Source organism: Pseudochaenichthys georgianus, chromosome 9 (assembly GCF_902827115.2).
Source record: "Pseudochaenichthys georgianus chromosome 9, fPseGeo1.2, whole genome shotgun sequence".
In the NCBI taxonomy this organism is placed as follows: Eukaryota; Metazoa; Chordata; class Actinopteri; order Perciformes; family Channichthyidae; genus Pseudochaenichthys; species Pseudochaenichthys georgianus.
Window position 1 is genome coordinate 11,237,075 of NC_047511.1, and position 20,685 is coordinate 11,257,759.

A 20,685-nucleotide genomic window follows, 5' to 3' on the forward strand; every position below is an offset into this window, starting at 1 on the left:
TATTCATTCCTTATTTCTAACAAAATATGTTGAGTTATAGAATACAAATTTAAAATGAACATTACTTACCTCAAAGTTTACGGTTAAAAAGGATAAAACAGTTAAGAGCCAAAATGTATACCTGATTCAATTAGCATCTTAGGGAAGTATAATAAAGTGTGATCCCCTCTAGAAAGTGTAATGCAACAAAGATGACAGCTTCACATTGCTGTGTGAAGACTAGAGTTAAATGATGCATAGAGAAAGATCTAATAAGAATAAAACAAAGTGGTTAAAGTCAATTCCCGAAGAATCTCAGCGACAAAAAAGGCCAACGTCTGTGCCGTGGTTTCAGAGGGACTGTGTGGCAAGGCAGAGCCTAGCTAGCTCAGGTAAGGCTTTGAGGTGCTAAAAAATAATATTGGTAGATGAGAAGGCAAGCCATAAAGAGCTTTTTGCAGCGAGTCGAACGTTAAGCTTATAATCACAGTGGGACTTCCGAGAAGGTTTTCTGCTCCGCTTCAAACGTCTTTACAAGCGTTAAGATGCAGCATGAAAGGCTCTCAGCAGGAACAGCTGAAAGATATGTGGCACCGTTACTCGCACTCCACAGAATTGATGTTATTCAAATAGAGATGCATTATAATGTTCTTTTAAAAAAAGATGCATTTGTTAGCTTGTCGTTTCATGGTTGATTGAAGATATTCGCAAGAAAGAAAGAACGAAAAAGTGCTCGGGTGTTATTCAACAGCCCCTGGCAGAACAGGAAGTCACTCCTTCGTTGGAAAAGGTGCAGCTCCGAACGGGTCGAGGTCCCCTGGCTGTGAGGGCGGTTCCTCTTCAGGTCCACTGTGGACGACCATTTCTGTGAAGGGCACCGCCCCGAAGTCATCCATGCTGCTGTCTTCAAGATCGTCGGGAAGTGAGCCAGACCAGGACTTGCTATTGGCTGGGCCCATGTCGCTTGTGCTGTCAGCGAGTCCTTGATACTGGCTGTGCCGACTGCCGTCCTGCGGATGGAAAGGCTTCGCTCCAAAAGGGTCCAGAAGAACCTCGTCTACTGGGAGAGAAGCTCCTTTGTCTGTCCCCTCGGCCATGGTGATATCAACGCTGATGTTCTCTTTAGAGTTGGAGGTGCTGAGGAACTCGTTGCTGCTCTGCGAATCTCTGCAGCCGACCTTCTTGTGTCTGCGGACTCTCTCAGGTGTGCGGTAGGTCGACTTGTTGCTCTTGCGACCTCCGGTTGGCGTACCGTGGTGGCGTTTGCCGATGCTGCCGCCTGTTGTGGTTTCCTGCTTGTTTTTCCTCTGTCGGGATGACAGCTTCTGGAGGCTGCGTTGCTTTAGCCTCTGCAGCTGAGGGCTGGCCGACTCCTCGAAAGACGAATGGAAGATATCTTCTGCGCTTCTGGAGGTTGTGGGGAACGGGGCGATGGCACCTGGCTCAAAGGGAGAGAAGCCAAAAATGTCAATGGGCTCAGGGGAAATGGAGAGCGTCTGGCCTGTGGATACATCACTGCCGCTCTGGCCCGACTTAGACAGGTTCCGGTTGAATGGCGCTTTGGTAAAAACATCAAAGTCGTCCCTTGTTAGCTGCTCATCGCTAACTTGCCTGAAAGGGGCTTTAGAAAAGATGTCTGAGTTCTCTGTTGGTCCAACAGGCGAGGTTCCTCCAAGGAAGGGGACAGAACCAAACACATCCACAGAGTCTTCAGCTGGAGCAGCTCTCACTCCGCTCAGAGACCCCAGAGGGCTAATCAGAGTCATGGCAGGACTCTCCGGAGAACTCCCGGGGGTCACTACAGCTGTTTTACTGGCCAGAGCTTTCTTTGAGTGGCTCCTGACCCTGCTGGGGTCAAAGTCTGAGTCGGAGCTGTGCATGTCTTCATCCTCCTCTCCCTCTTCTTCAGAGTCCATCAACAGAGGCCTCTGCCCTAAGTTCTCTGGCTCATTGTCTTCACCATGTTCACTATTCAGGCCTTCTTCCTCCTCCGGCTCCTCTTCCTCACTGCTCTTTGGCGAAGGAGGGTCGGATTCAAAGTCACTGTCGGACTCTTCACCTGAGACGCAGTGGCTCTTTCTGCTCACTTTGTGCTCCTTAGCCGCTACTGGTTGCAGATCCTCTGGGGTTGGGATGAGGGCAAGAACGCTGACCTCCTCATTGGTCGGCTCAGAGTTTGTCCCATCTGCACCTGCATAAAGCAGACACACGTGTAAGAGTTAAACATGCGACCAGCCTTTCAGCATTTAGAATATTCTCTTGAATGTGCAGATTAAGTTTTAACCTCAAGAGTCTTCCGGATATTTTTAAATCTGATGTTTTAAATAACTGGTGAAAGAAGGAGAATCTTGCTGCCAGAAGGACACTTTCTTATTTCCCTAAGAATGCCTTATGGCTCCTTTAACCTCTGTGTATGAGGCATTACTGAAATCTTGATTACTTGGTTTGGAAGTCCACAAATATAAATCCCAACAGTTTGTCCAATATTGAAGCAGAAGGAGCAGCGAAGGAGAAATTGCACAACTCAATATGTCGTAAAAGCTGCTCTGACTCCTCTACTCTAACCCTGCAATAAGAAGAGGAGGCTTACAGGCTTTAGAAATGTGCCAGTCGGCTTTTCAAGATGCACAAAATCGCTTTCAAATTTAAATCTTTTGTTGAAAAGATTCAAGCTGTCACTTCCCTCTAAAGTTAATAATGAATAACACTTCTTTTTTTGCAAGTACTAACTACTCCTTACTTCTAAATGTATGTCCAAGAGATTTGAATAACAACATTTGAGACTAAGCCTAATTAGCGAGTGGATAGTCTCCAATTATATTGAAAATAAATTGTGCTATACACAAAGAGCCAATTTATTGTTCCTTATCAGTGGAAAGTCTATATTAGAAAGCAGAGAAGGGACCCCCTGCTGGGAGCACGAGAATGGAAACCTCTCCGTGTCTTCAACCACCCAAAACTGGCAGGACGTTATGACAGATTAGCAAACAGCTTTGTTGTAAAACTCAACAATAAAAGATGAAAAGTAATAGTAATGCACAAAACATGGAGGGGGGGTGCTCTGCATCTGCCTGCTCCACCCAGATTATAACTCACTTCTGAGTGACAACAATAGAAACATCTTTCATCAGGAGATTTGCGTGGTCGTTGTTCTTTTTGATGGAAAGCTGAAGGATTACACGCTGCATCTGATCTCTTAATGGATACAAATAAGTTGGGAAAACATGCACGATTCTGTCCTCGTCTGATGGAAGATCAAATGTGTTTGAGATGTCCGACAGCAGGGGCTGAAAGAACATCGAACACTAAACCCAGATTGATTTGATAAAGCGGCAGAGGTCAACATTTACAAGCCTTTGTGACTCAACCAAAAAATGAAACGAGCTGCTAATAGAAGCTAACTGCTAATATGATAACATCACTGGCTTCAAGTGTTGGAGGAAATAGGGCGAGACGCTGAATTACTAACAGATTTATTTTCAATTGTTTTATCTCATTTGGAAGCAGGAATTGTTAAACTTACTGTGTCTTGGCTTCCTAAATGTTACATCTGCTGCTTTCTCTCTCTGTTGTGTCCAATCATCGAAAAAGTGTCTCATTAAATACCTGTGTGTTGGTCTGAGGGTCAGGTACAAAAAGTGATTTACTTTTTTACATTTTATGGATTTACCGAATAATCATAAAATAAAAACGTAATAAAAAAAAAACACAATTAAAAAAAAAGAAAACACAACAAAATAAATATTGAATATATAGTACATGTCTTCCTCCCGTGCTGACGGTTAAAGCTGCTGTGTTTGAACGCAAAACAGACAACAGAGGGGAAATCACGTAGTCATTTGAAAGATGCGTGTTAAATGTTTTGAACGGACAGAGGAGCATTTGACTTTTTAGACCAATCAATTGAAGCTGATATGCTATATAATAAATAAATATAATTTAATAATTAAAATAGATAATTAAATGTAAGGTGGTTGAGCTGTTTCTTACAAATTGAATGTCGCTCTGTTTATGTTTTAGGATTAAACTAAATTAAACAGGATTATATTAAAGGTATTAAAATATCAATTGGCAAAAAATGTAATCTTCATGTCACTATACAGTGCATTAGAAAAACAACTCATACTTTATTTATTGTGAAGCAAAATGTTTACCGCGGGTATCTTATTATTATTATTATTATAAAAAGCTGCTCTGCCTATTTTATTAAATAAAAGCATGTTATCACCTGAAATGTTCTTGTTTTCGAAATACATATTTGAAGAATGAATTCCTCTGCGTAATAAATGGGTATTGGGGCGGGGGGACAGAGAAACTCCCTCTGGCATGGATCTTGGGATTTTAGCATGTGCACAGAAACCTATACCACACTACAGGACAGTGAACATCCCACCCAGCACAACAGGGCAAACAGTGAAAACTGAAGTTGAATACACTACACAGAATGTGTCACCATCAGGGCTTTAGCATGCAGGACACCCGCCTGAGTATGCTGCTTAGTTTTGACATGCCTTAACCCGGAACTTTGTTTAATCATTTGAGCTTCACATTCCCTACCGTACATATCATTTTGTAAACGTATTAAACAAAGACAGCCACGTTACCCAGGGAACATCTTGCACATGGTGTAGTGGTGGAGAGACTCTAAACCTTCACATACTTTAAAGAGCCATACAAAAGGAACCAAAGTGAAAATTGCTTTTAAATGTTTTTTTATTTATCAGTAACATTCTATAAAGAAATACATTCACACTCACAGTATGATACAGAACAACACGATAAGACAAATTATTGATCTATAGGTTGAATTCTTTCTGCAGGAGGAACCAGGAGGACTACAACTGAAGCCAACACTTCTCGTGAGGATGAACTCCGAAAGATTCAGAGCTTTAGTGACCTGCTCTGGGGCTTCTATCGGGACGTAAAGCTCGACAAAGAATGCTAATAAAAAGGGGAAACAAACCCCGCAACAGAAAGGATAAAAAGCACATCAATGTAAACAATATATATAACAACATTCAATGTCTGCTTGTTCAACCCCAACAATCGTGGGATATTAATTCACACTTCCTCACACTTTAAAAACAGGAACTTAAAGTGCAGTTAATGGCTCTGGTCCTCCCCTTCACTTTGTGTGGCTTTGATGGTTCGACTATACTATGGACTATAGATCCATCCACCAATACACATGAACAAGATGTTTCGGAGTATGGCTGTCTCACTGAATGACAAATGAACTAAGCAACAAACAAAAAACTGAAACTGAAGTTTTACCACTAAGGCCCAATAAAAGCAGGCAGTGATATGAGTAGAAACATGAAGGGGAACAGTAACAGTTCTCCAAACTTACCTTCAGCTAAACACATGAGCTATATTTGACCACTTCTATACAAAAATGAGCATGAAGATGGGTTTCTCACTCGCTGCTCTAATGTGGAATAACAGCGGCAGTGAGCACGAACAAACATACAGCCCTTTAGCATTGTATGGACTCTAAAATATTCACCGTTGATCATCAGCAAGCATTCCTATCAGCACAACAAGTTACATTACACTACTGCATGTGCCATCAGCCAGTCGTGTTCAGCATAATAAAACAGAAGGGACTATGTATAAGAGTATAAGTTGGTCAGTTGGTGCTCAAACATAAACAGATCTATGTCATGGCATCAATCATGTTCAGATCAGGAACAGGGAAGCATCACGTGTGTATGTTGTTGCTTCTGCTTATTTCTCAAAGGGGCCCCATTATTATAATTAATGTGCAGGTTCATAATTGTATCTTGTGCCTATACTCTGACAAGTTGACAAAAAGGTCTTTATTTTCCACATTTAGGAAACTATAGATTTATTCTTCTAAATGTCATCTGAGATAATAAAAAATAATAATAATAATAATCGTTGTATGAAAAAGCGTGATCAGCATCGTCAGTCAGATGACATAAAAAGGCACTGTTTTCAGAAATGGAAAGCAAGCGACTTCCACTTTAAAAGAAAACCGTAGAGAAATGTAATTGCAAGCCAAATGTTAAATTGAAATAGGCAGTCACACTGCCAGTGACTGCTCTACAGCCTTATGACATTATTAGTAGCAATCCTGCCGTTTCAGTGCGATCAAATCTCGGTCCGGATTGAATCCACACCCCGATCCTATTTTGTGAATGCAGCAGCAAAGCAAAACAAACGTTGGCCATACTGCTGGATGTATTTGAAGTGTTCTTACATACATGTATTACCATGGCGCTGGCACTGTTTTATTTGTTTATTTATTGTGTTGGCACTTATAGACGTGTGCAGTTACCAGTCATTACACCAGGAAAAGCATGTTACCACTTCAACTTCCCTCGTCTCCAGGTCAACGTTTCATTGAATGTGTTTGTGGTTAACAAGAGCTTACAATGTGACCGATGCCGTGACGTAGTTTGTTCATAGCATTACGTATTGTTTCTGCCAATTGCACAACGCTTGAAGAATCCCAAAGTGGTGTTAATACATGGAGATTATCCTGCAGAAACAAACGTGCCGGGTATTCGAATGTGTGTGGGCAACAAAGCTTATTTCTAGCAATATAGCAAAAGTAATTGCCATGGCTTTTTGTTTGAGGGACCCTTGTGATGCTAACTTCTGGGTGAGGCTCCCAAACATATGTAATCACTGCACCACTCTGTCACATGTCGGTACACTAACGGCATGTCCTGATTGGTTTGTACGACAGAGAAACAATAACAAACGGCTGACGCACTGATGGCACACACTAGGAAGCCAATAGGCTGAAAGGAGCATTCTCTTCATGCCAGCCTGTAGGAATCACTCCCAGTTCATTTGACCGTTCTAACATTACATTCAGTACAAACGTCCCTTCAATCTGTTTGGTTTCATTTTCTTTTTTTTGGTTTTCCAATTTGAATTCAAATGTATATTCTTTAAGTAACAAGTGAAGACAATAACATATTTCCACACCTACATTCAAGTGCTTAGAAGTTTATATTGCATCATTATCTTGTCTCATTCTGCCCTAAACTGTAGCCACTGGATTTGCATTAAGCCTGCATGTGTCAGGACACGAGATGAGTTTACTGTAGGAAAACAACATCTATTCTCATTTCCCTTTGTGTTTTAGTGTTGATACGGTTTATCAGTAAATATTACAAACAGCGTTTTTGAACTGCCTATTAAAAAAAACAATTCACATTTAAGGAACAGGAAGTACAGAGGCACAAAAGCTTATTGCTGCCACCGAAAGGTATATATGTAGAAATACTGCGCTGTGATATTCACATTGTTATACCAAGGCTATGACCTCATGCAGTCTGACTGGTTAGTTAAGCCAAGTTCGAGCCGAGCATGTTAACACGGCCTGCGCCGTAAAGAACTCAGTCCACACATGGACATTTGAGGCTTTGTCCAAACAATTCATGCGTTAGTGCGGTATATTTGCCGTTTTAATGGCCGCAGAGAATAATGGTGTTTAAATGTAAACAGGTGGCCAATAGACACAAGTTTGGAAGTTCAAGTGTTCCTTTCCCTTAATGGAGTTATCAGTACCAGGGCTGAGTGATGTTCGAGTATATTTGGGATTCAACAGGATGTACAACATTCACAAGTGAAGGTTTTTAGTTTTTTACAGAATTAAAAATGTCTTGCAACAACTTAACAACTTAAAGACTACATAAAAAAAGAGACAAAAAGGGGGAGGGTGTGACAGGGTTCCTGTGAAAGCCCACTGGCTCCAGTGCAGGAGTTCTGAGGAATAACCCCATTGTATTTCACATGTAATTACTGGACTCGACAGAGGACTTGGCCAGGCTGGGTCATACATTTAGAAACGATGGTTGGATTCAGCCTACTTTACTTACTTAGTGCTTCAAGTGGTTTTAGTGGAAAATAGTGTTAAAATAAATACAATGATGGACCTAGGTCTTCCGTCTGTAAACATGTGATTCCACCAGCAGATACCCAGTCACAGAGCGCTGCTGCTCAATGTCCTCACACAGAGGGCGAGGATGGTGCTCTGAACGAAGCCCGCTTACACAAACTTGGGGCTTCCTTACTCTATCTGTGAGGGCTCTGGGGAGACAGGACCCCAGGTTTAGGGGGCTTAGATTTAAGTTTAGATTGGTTACTTCTCTTTCTGAATTGTGTCGTGTCGCGCACTCTAGTCGGATCTTTTTTAAGTTTGATGTATGATCATTGCAGGCTTGATTGTACAACTTGGAGCTCAATCTTTCTGCAACACAGATTGTTAAATGGTGTGTTGTGGTTATTTGAAATAATTATTCCCGGAAGAGAAAATTGGCACTAAATATCTGGATCCAAGAGCAACATCCACTTAGAAAATATTTTCCTCGGAAATCAAAGCAAATGACTTCCAACGAGACAAACTGCAAGACCGAAGACAGCTGCAAGTAAAAACACGTTCAGCACTGGCTGAATACCAAATAAGGAACTTTATTTAGAAGATAAAGCCACTGGATTGTGTCAAGGATTGTTCTATTTTAAAATATCAAAAATCCATAAAAACTCGAATGAGAAATCAAGAATAGTTTGCATGAAACTTGTTAAAAGCTTTAAAGTTATGTGTAGACTGATTGTGTAGATATTGTATTATTCTGCAATGTTTTCATCACTCAGCCCTTAAGTACCAGCCATGTGTCTCATCTTCACACTGACGCGTCTCTATGGCCTCGTCATGCCACAGCGATGTTATGCAGCGGTGTTCTCTGTTGGACACAGTGAGCTGGAAGTTCTGAATGAACTGAAATGAAATGTGTAATGTTATGCGCCTCACCACGAGTGTATATACTTCTTAGTGAGAGCCCTATGTGTTAGTACCTCGATCCGGCCACTTCTTTTAGCTGACTTGCATAAAGGTTTGTTCCAGCACGGCAATTAAGAAATGACCGCCACCAAGCCCAGAATTAAAGGCAAGAGCAGATTGCAGTGAATAAGGAAAGTGCTTTCACCATTTCACTCATGCATCGGCTGTTGTTCCTAATGTATTTACAGAAGAGCCTACACTCGCCTTTTCCTCATATGTTATGCTAAGGGTTATCTGCCAACCGAAACAAAATCGAATCATTGGTTTTGAATGCCTCACTGCGGGGTCAGAGTGGCATGGGAGCTGCTGACAGGAGGTCAGCTGGGAACAGAAGAGCAGGAGAAGGGGGAGGTGGCTCCACAGTGTTGGGTCCTCTCTGTAGAGACTCCTCTAAGACTTGCCTGCGCTGGCCACGAACGGGACTGAGCCGAACAGGTCCTCTGGCAGCAGGGTGGAGGCGGCAGGCGGCGCTCGCTCCTTTTCAGCGCTGGATGTTCTCTCCCCTGGCTCATCTGCATGGAAAGGTCCCAGAGGAAGAGGATTAGATCACCAATGGCTGGGGAAAACAACTACCGTACTGCCGCGACTTTTTTCCCCTTTTTTTTTGTACAGCTAACGGCCACTGGGGAACCTCCTAAATCTATGGATTTTACAGGTACAATTAACCACCTTTAACACTATGGGCTCTATGACCGGTCCGCGCCCGCCACCTCTAAGCGGCGGGCTCCAGCAGGAAAAGCTGGAGGCCGGAAAAGAGTGAGACAGGTAGCGCGCCAAAGTAAAAGTGGAACCGAGAGACAGAACGAGAGCAAGACAGACGGACAATGTAGCTGCTGCGGCTTATATGCAGGTGCGCTTTATAGTCCGACAAGTACGGTACAAGAAATTCATTTTTCTATCTCACACACACACACACACACACACACACACACACACACACACACACACACACACACACACACACACACACACACACACACACACACACACACACACACACACACACACACACCCTTTCCAAACCTCAAGGATCCTTCTTAGGACATCTGCCACAAACAGCATCACATAACTTTAATGTATACATTTTATATTGTTTATTTTTTTAATGCAACTGAGTGTCATGCTCTGATGTTTTGGTTTTTTAAATGAACTTCATGCCAGAGGAAGAACAAACCACTTAGCCTTTTTAGTATGACAGCCACTTAGTTACTTTAAGATGACGTTTTTTAATCTGCCAGCGCCAAAGACACATTTCCATTTTATGTTAATGTAATGGACAATAAAGTATTCTGAAACTGAATCATCTAAAGCTGCGACACTAAGCCAAGATGTTTTCAAACCACAGAAAGATTTGAAAACATTAAACACAAAGTCAAGGGTAGATATTGAATTATACTGCATTTGGTGATGATTTATTTTCAATTTAGTCCATGGAAACTATTAATAAAATACCGTTTAACCTTGGGGTGAAGTCGCTTCACTTCATGAATCACTCAAAAGTGACTTATGATTTAAATTGTAGAGGTAAACTTGTTTTCTTAGAGTCTTTAATAAACCAAGCCGCAGTCTCAGCGCTGGTTAAAGATACACTGTAATTTATTTTTGACTGCTGCAATAAATAACAGACTCTTGCTATGATGTCAGAAACAAAACACTATCAAGCAAAGGGTCACTTGCTTGCTCGCAGTCTGTCAAACTCCCGGTCGATCAGCTCCTCCTCGGTCAGCTTGGAGAAGTTGTCCTCACCAAAGGGGTTCCAGCGCGACATGTCGGGGGGGTTAGTGGCTGTTCTGTTGCTGCGCTGAGAGGGGGGTGTGATCCCATCTGAAGCAAGGAGAGGGTTCCTGCTGTGGACACAGTACAACAGACACCACATGTTTAAGGGAGGACACACATTTCTTTACAAACTATAAGATGAAAACCTAAAACTAAAATCTAATTCAAAGAGAACTCTTGTCTTTACTGAAAACGTCTGAGGAAGCTTATCCAACATACTACTCTTAAAAACTAAGGGCTTATGACTTATGTTCAATCATGACTGACTTTTCATTGAAATAGCACTTTTATTTGCCCTTTATTATTAAATACTCTTATTATTCTAGACTTTCTCCTCGCCTGTGTTTTGAAAAATTAGTATTCAGATATATTGTACGTATTTATATTAGTGCTTTTTCATTTTTTAACAGTTTTTCATTTTTTCTATATTTACAATTCTCATTTTCCCCGTTTCTTGCTTTCATTTCATATGTTTATCACTTTACCAACTCACAATGCCAATCGCTTGTAAAGTATGTGAAAACCTACGCTGCAATAAACGGCATTCTGATTTATATTTGTAACTTATTTTCTATTGAACCTTTGCGCAGCTTCGTTGTGGAAAATGTTTTAAACATACATTTATGTACCTTGCCTGAGCTTCCAATAGAAATGAAGACTGATAATTAAATGGCTTAGTTGAATACTTGATTCTGATTGGTCTATTTGGACATTCAAAAGGTCTGTTAGAGCTCGCTAACAGACTGCGGCTAAGGATGATCAAGGGACTATGTGCGGTCATATCAATCCCCAAAAAGAAGTCCTGTCTATTTAACGTCAAATATTAGTTTTCTCCATCAGAAAACTGTGGAATTTTGTTTTATGTTTTTTTATTGAAGAACATGTAAAAATGTCATGCAGGGTCACAACTGAGACAATGATCTTCATCCTTTCTTAGAACTAAGCATTGCCACGCACTACCCGCCTCCCTTACCCTTTCCCTTAGTGAGAACCCGCAGGGATACAAGTTTTATCAAAGAAACGTTGTGGAATACTTTTTGAATAGTCATTTTTATATTTGCCATTTCTGGATTCATGATGGCTTTTTTCCAAGTAAAGAAAAGATATCGAGAACAAGAGAAGGAAAGAGAAGACAGACAGGAAGTTAACTTTAACGGGAACACACTGTGGGCTCTGGCACTGTTTAAGGGTGGTTGAGACTGGTGGAAGTTCAGTGGGTCTTACCTGGGGTTAGAGTATGAGGAGTCGACAGGTGACGGCCCCCCCACCTGCACAGCTCCAGCAGTGGGAGGGGTCGTGTTATAGGATCCCAGCGGAATCTGGAACTCAAGAGGGGAGGACATGTAGGGGAGAGTCTGCGGAGCGGGATGAAGGTGCTGCTGGTGCTGGTGCTGATGATGATGAAGAAGCTCCTGCTGATGTTGATGATGATGATGCTGCTGCTGCTGCTGCTGTTGTTGGATAAAAGCCTGTTGGTACTGGTGCAGCTGTTAGGGAAGCAACAGAGGGAGAAGAGGGAGAAGGGAATGAGGGACGGACCTTTGTTTTCATGGTGCAAAATGACGGCAACAAGTTGATGAAATGTTGTTAGAAACCAGTTCTGGATTTGGAAAGCTGGGGACACAGTGGAGGGGAGGGACGGAGGGATGAAAGTCAAACAGCACGTCGGAGACCAAACTGAACAAATAAATCAATCCCAAATGTAAACACTGACGGACCATTTCAACTTAACTAATCTTGCTAGTAACCAGAAAGCAAAAAACAGAACCACGGTGCTCTCGGACCGGGGTTCCCAAACTTTTCAGCCCGCGACCCCCAAAATAACAGTGCCAGAGACTGACGACCCCTGTCAACGGAGGGGGGGCTGAATACATTATTTTATTTTTGTTTTCCGCGGTCTCGTGGGAATATCTCCGCAATGGAGTGAGCTTAAGTTTCACTTTCGATTGCATGATATAGCCCAGCGCAACACCTTCGACACACATGTTGCCACTTGTTTGTACCATTTTCAGGCGATTTGTAATCTGTTCTAGAAAAATGACGTGTTTTTTAAGATTTCAAGAAGCATATAAAACAAACAATGGATGTATTTTATGAACATTTATCGATGCAGAAAGTAGATTAAATGTGTTAGGAGTGAGATAGAGATTATAATATATGCATCCAATGAAGCATTGCATGAAGTCTGTTGATGATCAGTGGCTGTTGTTGGGGCTGCATAAACGTTTTTCTATTTTTGTTTTGTAGGCAGACCATACAGGCCAGCCCAATGGTCAGCAAGGTTCATGTTTTAATAGCATTTTTACACAAAAAAAACAGACGAGCCTAAAGGCCCGGACACACCAATCTGACAACAAAGAACTGACACAGACGGACCCCGACTGTTGCGTCACCTCGCGCCTCTACGTCTTGGCCATGTGTCGCACTGGAACACACCGCAAAGACTTCAGCCGACGGCCAAGAAGCACGTACGAACTGCGCATGCGTGAGTGGCAATAACTCTCCTTACCAGCAGGCGGCGGTAGTGTGTATTCGTCATTCAAAAGAGGCAATAACCGGAAGACAGACTGTCACTACCCGATCTGCAGCCCTGCCCGATCTGCAGTGCGCAGGTGCGAGATGGTCCGCCATATTGGACAACTCCGGACGGCAACCCAAATAGGACACTTGACACAGTGGCTTTTGGCAAAGCTCAAAAATAAAACTCGAGAGAGATGAGTTATTGTTATTACAACGTGACTTCATTATTATTTAACAACTCTTTTTATTGAATTATTTTATTTGGGGTTAAGTACATTGTCAGAATAAGTGAGAAATGGATTTAACTTCTGTTAGACAGCTATCATACTGAATAAATATTTACTGTGAATGTATGCAAAAATGTATTGCATATAGCTGTCTAACAGAAGTTAAATCCATTTCTCACTTATTCTGACAATGTACTCAACCCCAAATAAAAGAACCCAATAAAAATAGTTGTTAAATAAATAATAAATAAATATTCGCTAAGCTGAACAGCCAATCAGAGTGATTTATTTTGCCGACTGCGTTTAGCCGACGGTTTTCGGCCCGAAAAGGCGTCGGGTCGGCTGAAAAGACCCGACGGTGCGGGACACACCAATCCGAGTAGGGCGTGTCGACGCTCATCGTCGGCCTGACGCCCACCAACGCCGATAATCGGATTGGTGTGTCCGTACCTTAACATGTGAAAAAATGGCTTGGACCTCAGAGAGTTAAACTTGGGCCTGCGACCATAGTTTTACTGGTTTGTGTCGTACTACATGCGGTGTATTTTGCATCTCTGTCAGTAGCCAACAATCTGTGAGTCTGTTGTCTCCGACATAAACTCCGTAATAAATGTAGTCTACATTTCATAAGAGGTGTTAAACCTGTGAGCATTTTAAATCTTATTTGAACTAAATGCTTATATAATATGTAGTTGTATTTGTATTGCTGATTGAATGTGTGAACAAGGCGATGTAGAGAATTTAAGCTGTTATTATTAGGCTGTCATTTGTTATAAACTGTTGGAGTGGTGAGCAGGGCTTTTGTTTTTGGATATTTGTGGAGTTAGGTGGTCCGTGAGTGTTTTTTTATTGGTTAAGTGGTCCTGCACTGCGCTAGTAGATTGTCAACGGGGGGAGCCTCGCTTCGGGGAAATTCTACAGATGGCCAGTCCGCCCCTGCAACATTTCTATGCACACGTTATTATTAATAATAATTTTTTTAAAATGGATAAAAATAAATAAAAATTATTCAATTATTTTTTATTTTACATTTTTATTTTGTAATCATCTCGCGACCCCCACTCGGGGTCCCGTGACCCCCACTTTGGGAACCCCTGCTCTAGGAGGAGAGTCAGGTGATAAGGTGGGACCTTGATTGGTTAGTGGCTAATGGTTGCCCAACTCAAAAAACGGTTGTCGCCTGATTAGCTCTTTTCAGACCGAGAAAAAGAGAGAAAATATTTTTTTTCCGAAACTTTCCAAGTCTCTTAACACACTGGGGACACATAATGATACTGTATATAATAAACATGAAAAATGAATTTTGTATAATAGGTGACCTTTAAAGAGGTTTTATTTTCCATTAAAAGAACGTGCACTAAACAAATATGTATTGTTTTTCAAAAGATCTGTAGCCAAAAAATCCCATTCCAATTTGGATTTGGGACTACAAGGAGCACCTAGCAGTGTTGTTTAGGGAGCCCAGCAATACAGTGGACAACAAGGGCAGAAACGTTCAATATGGTTAATGATTCAGATTTTAGATATAAATCTTGCTATTGTTGCTCCATCCTCAAGCCCATTTTTTCTCAAAAAAATGTAGATTGGTCTGTGCTTGTTAAGTACTGCACAAATAAAGTTAGTGTTGAAAAATGTGCAGTCATTTAGCAAAGCTTTCCTCATCACAGAAAGGAGCAGGTCTAAGATCAGAGGGGAAATGCTGCTTTTTAACATTGAGCAGGTATCTTGGGAATACGAATATGCTTTTTGTTCGAGGTGCTCTCTTCCCCTGCCTGTAAACTGCTTCATATGCCACGATGCAACATGGAGGAAACTGCTCGATTTCACCCTCTGTTCGATCCCCTTGTGGCTTCGCTCTGACCAGATTGCCTCTGAAATAAAAACAGATGGTACGTGTTCGGTGGGAAACAGACTAAAAATTGCGCCGCCCTAGCAGAGCACATTTGGAGGACCTGTGTTTGTGTGTTTGATTCAGTAGCTGCGTAAATACTAGTTTTCAGAATATTTGGAAAGAGTCAGTAGGAAGTTTGAGCGTCTGCTTCCAATGCCGCTTGGCACAGAAGCAAAGCGATTCCACTAAAGAGGACTGTCTGCCAGTGTTTGGAACAGAGAGCAATTTTAGGCCATTCTGACATTAAATTAAGTATTCATCTCCGTGTTACTTCACGCTGTGTCTCCATGTGTTTCGCTGTCATTTGCTCAAACTATTTATTGCCGTTTTGGATAGAATCTTCTGCTCTGAAATTCTGTCGTGACTTTGTGGTAGAAGCAGCCTCCAATGCTTCAATGTGTTGAACAAAAGCAAATTGATCTGGAAGACGTCCAGTTTAGCCCTGAGCCTGTTTTTCAGGTCTCAGGCTCGAAAATGACATTCCCAGAACAAATGACCATATCTTCCCTTCTAAAAGGGTTAAATTAATAATCTTTTTTTTCAAAGTAATGATAAACCTGTGAGTTGGATGTAGAAAAGTCAGAATCAATATAGATGTTTTTTATTTTAAAGAAAATTTAGATTGAACATAGTAAAAAACTCTAAATTATAGTGTCCGTCCAAAAATTATTTTTTACTTTTAGAGTGGCGAAGTCCCTCCCCTTCCGGGGGACCTCCATGGGACATTATTTCGGAAAAATCGTGTATTGAATTCAATGGAGAGAGAAAGATTATCTTTTGATCCCGTTTGAATTGTGCCACGAATTACACATATGATGTTAGTCAATTTAAAAGATAATTTTGCAAGTCAAAAAATGTAAACGTGTCGTAAAACTGTGAAGTAACACATTTGTTTGTGTGAAGCGCTCAATCAACTACAACTCTGGTCTTGCACACGTCACCAACACCAAGATGGCCGTCACGTTAGCACATTTCACCTCTTTCTTTCAGAATGAAGTGAAAAGTATTAAAAGAGGTGAAAATCCCTACAAGTCTGGCCATGTTGAGAACTGTACATACACAAGGGGAGTTAGTCGGTTCTGTAAGAGCCAGCATGCGGGACCGGCTATACAAGGTTTCGGTGAGTAACACGAGTGTAATGTGTAACGTTAATGTATGCGACTCTGGGATTTGTAGTCTTTCTAGTTGCGTATTTTCCATAGTCTTATATTTCAACAGTTTTAAGACAAACTGTGACTTTTTTGACATGGAAATTATTTTTTAAGATGTGTAATTCATGGCACAATTCAAACGGGATCGAAAGATAAGTTTTCTCTCTCCATTGACTTCAATACATAATTTTTCAGAAATAAGGTCCCATGGGGCGGAAGTAGATGGGCGTGATTTCGCCACTCTATAGTGAAAACTACCCTTGGATGATGGTAAGGTAGACTAAAAGCTTTAGGAATCCAAAGTACAACAATATAATAAGTACCCTGTATCAAGATTGATGCAAAACAAGTGACATTTGACCTTTTTAGTGAGGTTTAGCCAAAAAATCTCCACCTCTGAGGTGATTTGGGTGGAAATGGGGGTTTTACCGTTTCTCTGGAACCCATTGGTCGATTTTGGTGATTGACATCTCTTTCTGACCGTTAGAGCCAATAGAATCGAAGGGGAATCTCCCCACTCACACACATGGTAAAACAGGTGTGGGCTTCGCATACACAGTTTTGCATGAGAGTGAAGCTGTCTCTAGCTCTGACATCTGGAAACCGAAAAGCAGGTTTATTGCTCATGGATTATCAGAAATCATTTCAAAGGGACACAGACACATTGGATTAACCTATGGATTAACTTCAGCAGCATTTTTATCGTTTTAATGCCATTGAAGACCACGTTTGACCAGACAAAGACACAGGTGAGCCATGTTAGCATTTTTAGCTACCTAGCGCCACATGTTTTGATGTCTGTTTTTGTTTATAAAGTCGCGATTTCGTATAATTGAGTGATAATGAGGGTACCCTTCGATTCTGTGTCACCTCATGATGTGTTGGATGTGCAGCAAAGATAAATAATAAGGTTTTGTGAGTGAGTTTCGGTGCAGTCTTCTGTTAGCATTTTTCGCTAGTTGCTAATTCAGAGGCTCAGCGTTAGCATTGTGGGTTTTATTTTGAATAAAAAATAATAATGATCAGTTAGATGAGTTTCTTCCCATTACATGGCTTTAAAACATTCATAGTTTATTAAATGAACATGCCCTCAGACACTGTTTCCTGCAAGATGTTGCGGCAGTGCCCCGGTACCGGGGTCTCTCGGGCTTAACAGGTTAAAGGGCAGAAATCAAATCAAATTCAAGCCGTGGCAGCTTAGTCGCCACGTTTAGACTTGACAGAACTCACCATGGCTGCGTACTGGGCCTGAGCCTGGGCCTGAGCCTGAGCTTGGGCCTGAGCCTGGGCAATCTGCTGCTGGTACATGGGCTGCATCATCATCATCTGCTGCTGCTGCTGCTGCTGCTGCTGCTGCTGCTGCTGCTGCTGCTGCTGCTGCTGCTGCTGCTGCTGCTGCTGCTGGAGGAGGGCCTGCTGCTGCTGAAGCTGGAGGGACTGCTGCACAGCCTGTTGGTACTGAGGAGGGGAGCAAATGGATTGAAATATCTGTTCTTCACTTATGCTTGAAAAGTGGTGAAGTTGCATTGTTTGTAAGTTTGTACCTGGAGGTATTGGAGTTGCTGTGCATTTGCATGTTGTTGCTGCACTGCTTCTTGTTGTTGTTGTTGTTGGTGGTGGTGATGCTGTTGTTGTTGTTGGTGGTGATGCTGTTGTTGTTGTTGTTGTTGTAGCTGCTGTAGACGCAGGTCACCAGGCTGTAGCTGCTGCAGGACCCGGTGCTGCTGACTGCTGGGCTGGGGCTGCACGGAGGGCTGCCCAGAGCCAGGGGTGGGAGCTGAGTGGACAGGAGTAGGTTGATGGATTTCTTACATACGACACAGCATTAAGCACAGATGCCACAAAATGTGTGTATTTGTGTACAAACAAATTCTGAAAGTACCATTTGGAAAAGTATTTGTGATTATGCTGTCGAAGTATGAAGTAATGCTATTTATTGGTTTGTCAAAAGTTATCGGACGTCAAAACAAGTTTTGATTTTCTCTAGGCCTGAGGCCTGTACGACGAAGCCGGATTTTCACTTAGCGAGATAACTTCAGGGAAAACTCTGGGTTTCTGGTCCTACGACGCTGGTTCACTTCTTAGCGGGCTAGATCTCCATGGTAACTTATGCTGAGCGGCTAACCTGCAAAAATCACCGACTGTGTGAACGTGAACATTAATAGAATATCACCTCCATCTTCAGAGCAATCTGACTATTATAACATTAGCGTTAAGAAAGCTTACTTAAATATCTGCCACAACATAAGTAACCGGATCAAAGTAACATTACGTACAGTCCGCAGCACTGAGTGCAGACTTCGATGTGTCCCATTATCATTCATATCACATCATAATGTATCATATATTTCCTTATCTGAGTCAGCTGAGCCGTATCTGGCCGTGCAACACTCAGTGTCACATACTGTATGCAGAAGTATTATTTTAAGCAACACATTAAGTTGACGAAACACTCGAGTCAAATGTAATTAAAGTCAGATCCACTCGTGTCTTAGACGAGGCAGTGATATCATAAACCTGTTAATATAGCATTCAAACACTTTTTCTGTTACCAGCTGTATTCACCTTGCAGGTGCAGCTATGTGGCTTTGATCCTGATAAAGTGTTTAAGTCATGGATGTTTAAAGTTTAACGTCTTCATATTTGTCTAATATTATAGTTGACTTTTCATTCAGGAAGTATGACGCGCTGCGCTGTCAGTACGCTTGTCCATGTTTGTGATTGGTTGAATGCTCCAAATACCACCCCTTTTATGTGAACGTGCACCTAACTAGATAGGGCAAAGCTGAAGTTGATAACCAGCGTCGTAGGACCGCTTAGCGAGGGCGCGTTTGTTTTGAATTAGGTAAACCGGGTAACGCAAACATATCCAGGTTATGTTGAACCGGCTTCGTCGTACAGGCCTCTGGGGTCCTCCATGAGGAATAATATTTTGATGTAAAACCAAATGTTGGCCTTTAAGTATTTTCTCTACCTGGCAGTCCTGTTACTTGACATCATAAGTATGTTTGAAAATCGTGGTAGAAAACACTCTGCGGAAAGAAGTAAATAGATATATCCATTGATTGAGCCCAATTAAAGCACTTTGGGTGGATGTTTTAATGCTTACTGCACAATTTTAATCTATCTATTACCTCTGGGTCATCAGACAACATTGTTAGGGAATAATTCTCCTTTACTCCTAGATATCTAACCTTTTTGCCCTTTGACGTTCATGACCAACCTTGACGTCTGATATCTCCCTTAAAGGACACCTATCATGCTATATTTGAACAATATATTGTAAGGCCATACCTATATAAAGTATATAAATAGTTTTTTTTTCAAAATACCAAAAAGATCCTGCATTTAAGCCATGCCTCATTTCGCTTTATTTGCTCTTTCCAGCGCTGTTTTTGCAGGGGGCTGATTCTGTGAGCTGCAGCTGACCACGCCCCCCTGCAGGAGAGGGGAGCCTGCTTTGAGATCAGCTGCTAGGCTGCAGCGGGGAGAAGAGGGGGAGAAAAAGAGATCTTCGTCCACCGTGTTTTATTCTTATAGAAGTAAGAAGAGAAGTAATGGGGCAGAAACCCTCCTTTTTATGCAGCGGTCCAGACATAGACATCAAACGGTGACACATATTCAGTTGCCAGTTACTTTGGCATTAGGGCAGGGATATCTAGATACTTTCCAGGGTTTGACATAATGAATTGTGCTACTTTTAAAGCAAGCAACGATGTTTTCAAATCTGTAATCAAAAAGCACCTCAAAAACACTATCGAAGCAGTTCCTGCCGTTGCTACGTTAGTTCAAACAGTAACAACGGACTATTTTTCTTAGCGGATGCATGTCAATTTAAATCAATACAACTATTTTTTAAATTAATAAAATCATTTTCTAAATCCATAAAAGCATTTCAATTAATATTGGGAGTCATGTCGTTACTTTGTCGAGAATGTGGCCATGTAATAAGCGGGATAATGTGCACATTGCACATTGCATAATGTTCCTTCATGCCGATCTAGATCCCTCCGCTTCGCGTCGGGCTCCTGATCAGCCTGTCGGTGTTCTTTTCCCCATAATGACCGCGACGCTGCACATTATCCCTTACATATGATTATATAGAGTCATTATTCATTTGTTTTAAAGCAGGAGGCGCAAAAGCTTGCCTCGGGGAGGGAGAAAAAGAGCCACAGCGGAGAATAAACAGAAGGGCAACCATGGCAACCATGCAAGGGAAGTCTTCTTCGCTGCTTTTGTGGCAGACTACAGCGCCACTTACAGGCCTGGCATATGTATTACAGCGTCTCCAGCGCTTTCGAGCAGCAATGGCCAGCCGTGGTC

At 41.8% G+C, this 20,685-nt stretch overlaps 1 protein-coding gene across 2 annotated transcripts in view; it reads right to left on the reverse strand.

Annotated features, from left to right (window-relative positions):
* Window positions 1–743: 743 nt before the first annotated feature.
* bmp2k (BMP2 inducible kinase) overlaps window positions 744–20,685 on the reverse strand; it is a 60,100-nt gene continuing 40,158 nt past the window's right edge. The window contains exons 11-16 of one of the 2 annotated variants that reach the window (XM_034091975.2): window positions 17,907–18,139; window positions 17,593–17,820; window positions 11,798–12,060; window positions 10,475–10,641; window positions 9,199–9,309; window positions 744–2,170 (exon numbers count right to left, since the gene is read on the reverse strand). In XM_034091975.2, the coding sequence (XP_033947866.1) occupies window positions 750–2,170; window positions 9,199–9,309; window positions 10,475–10,641; window positions 11,798–12,060; window positions 17,593–17,820; window positions 17,907–18,139 (2,423 nt within the window). In that variant the 3' untranslated portion in view covers window positions 744–749. Of the gene's footprint in view, window positions 2,171–9,198; window positions 9,310–10,474; window positions 10,645–11,797; window positions 12,061–17,592; window positions 17,821–17,906; window positions 18,140–20,685 lie in introns of both variants that reach the window. The other variant, XM_034091973.2, reaches the window with a different exon arrangement.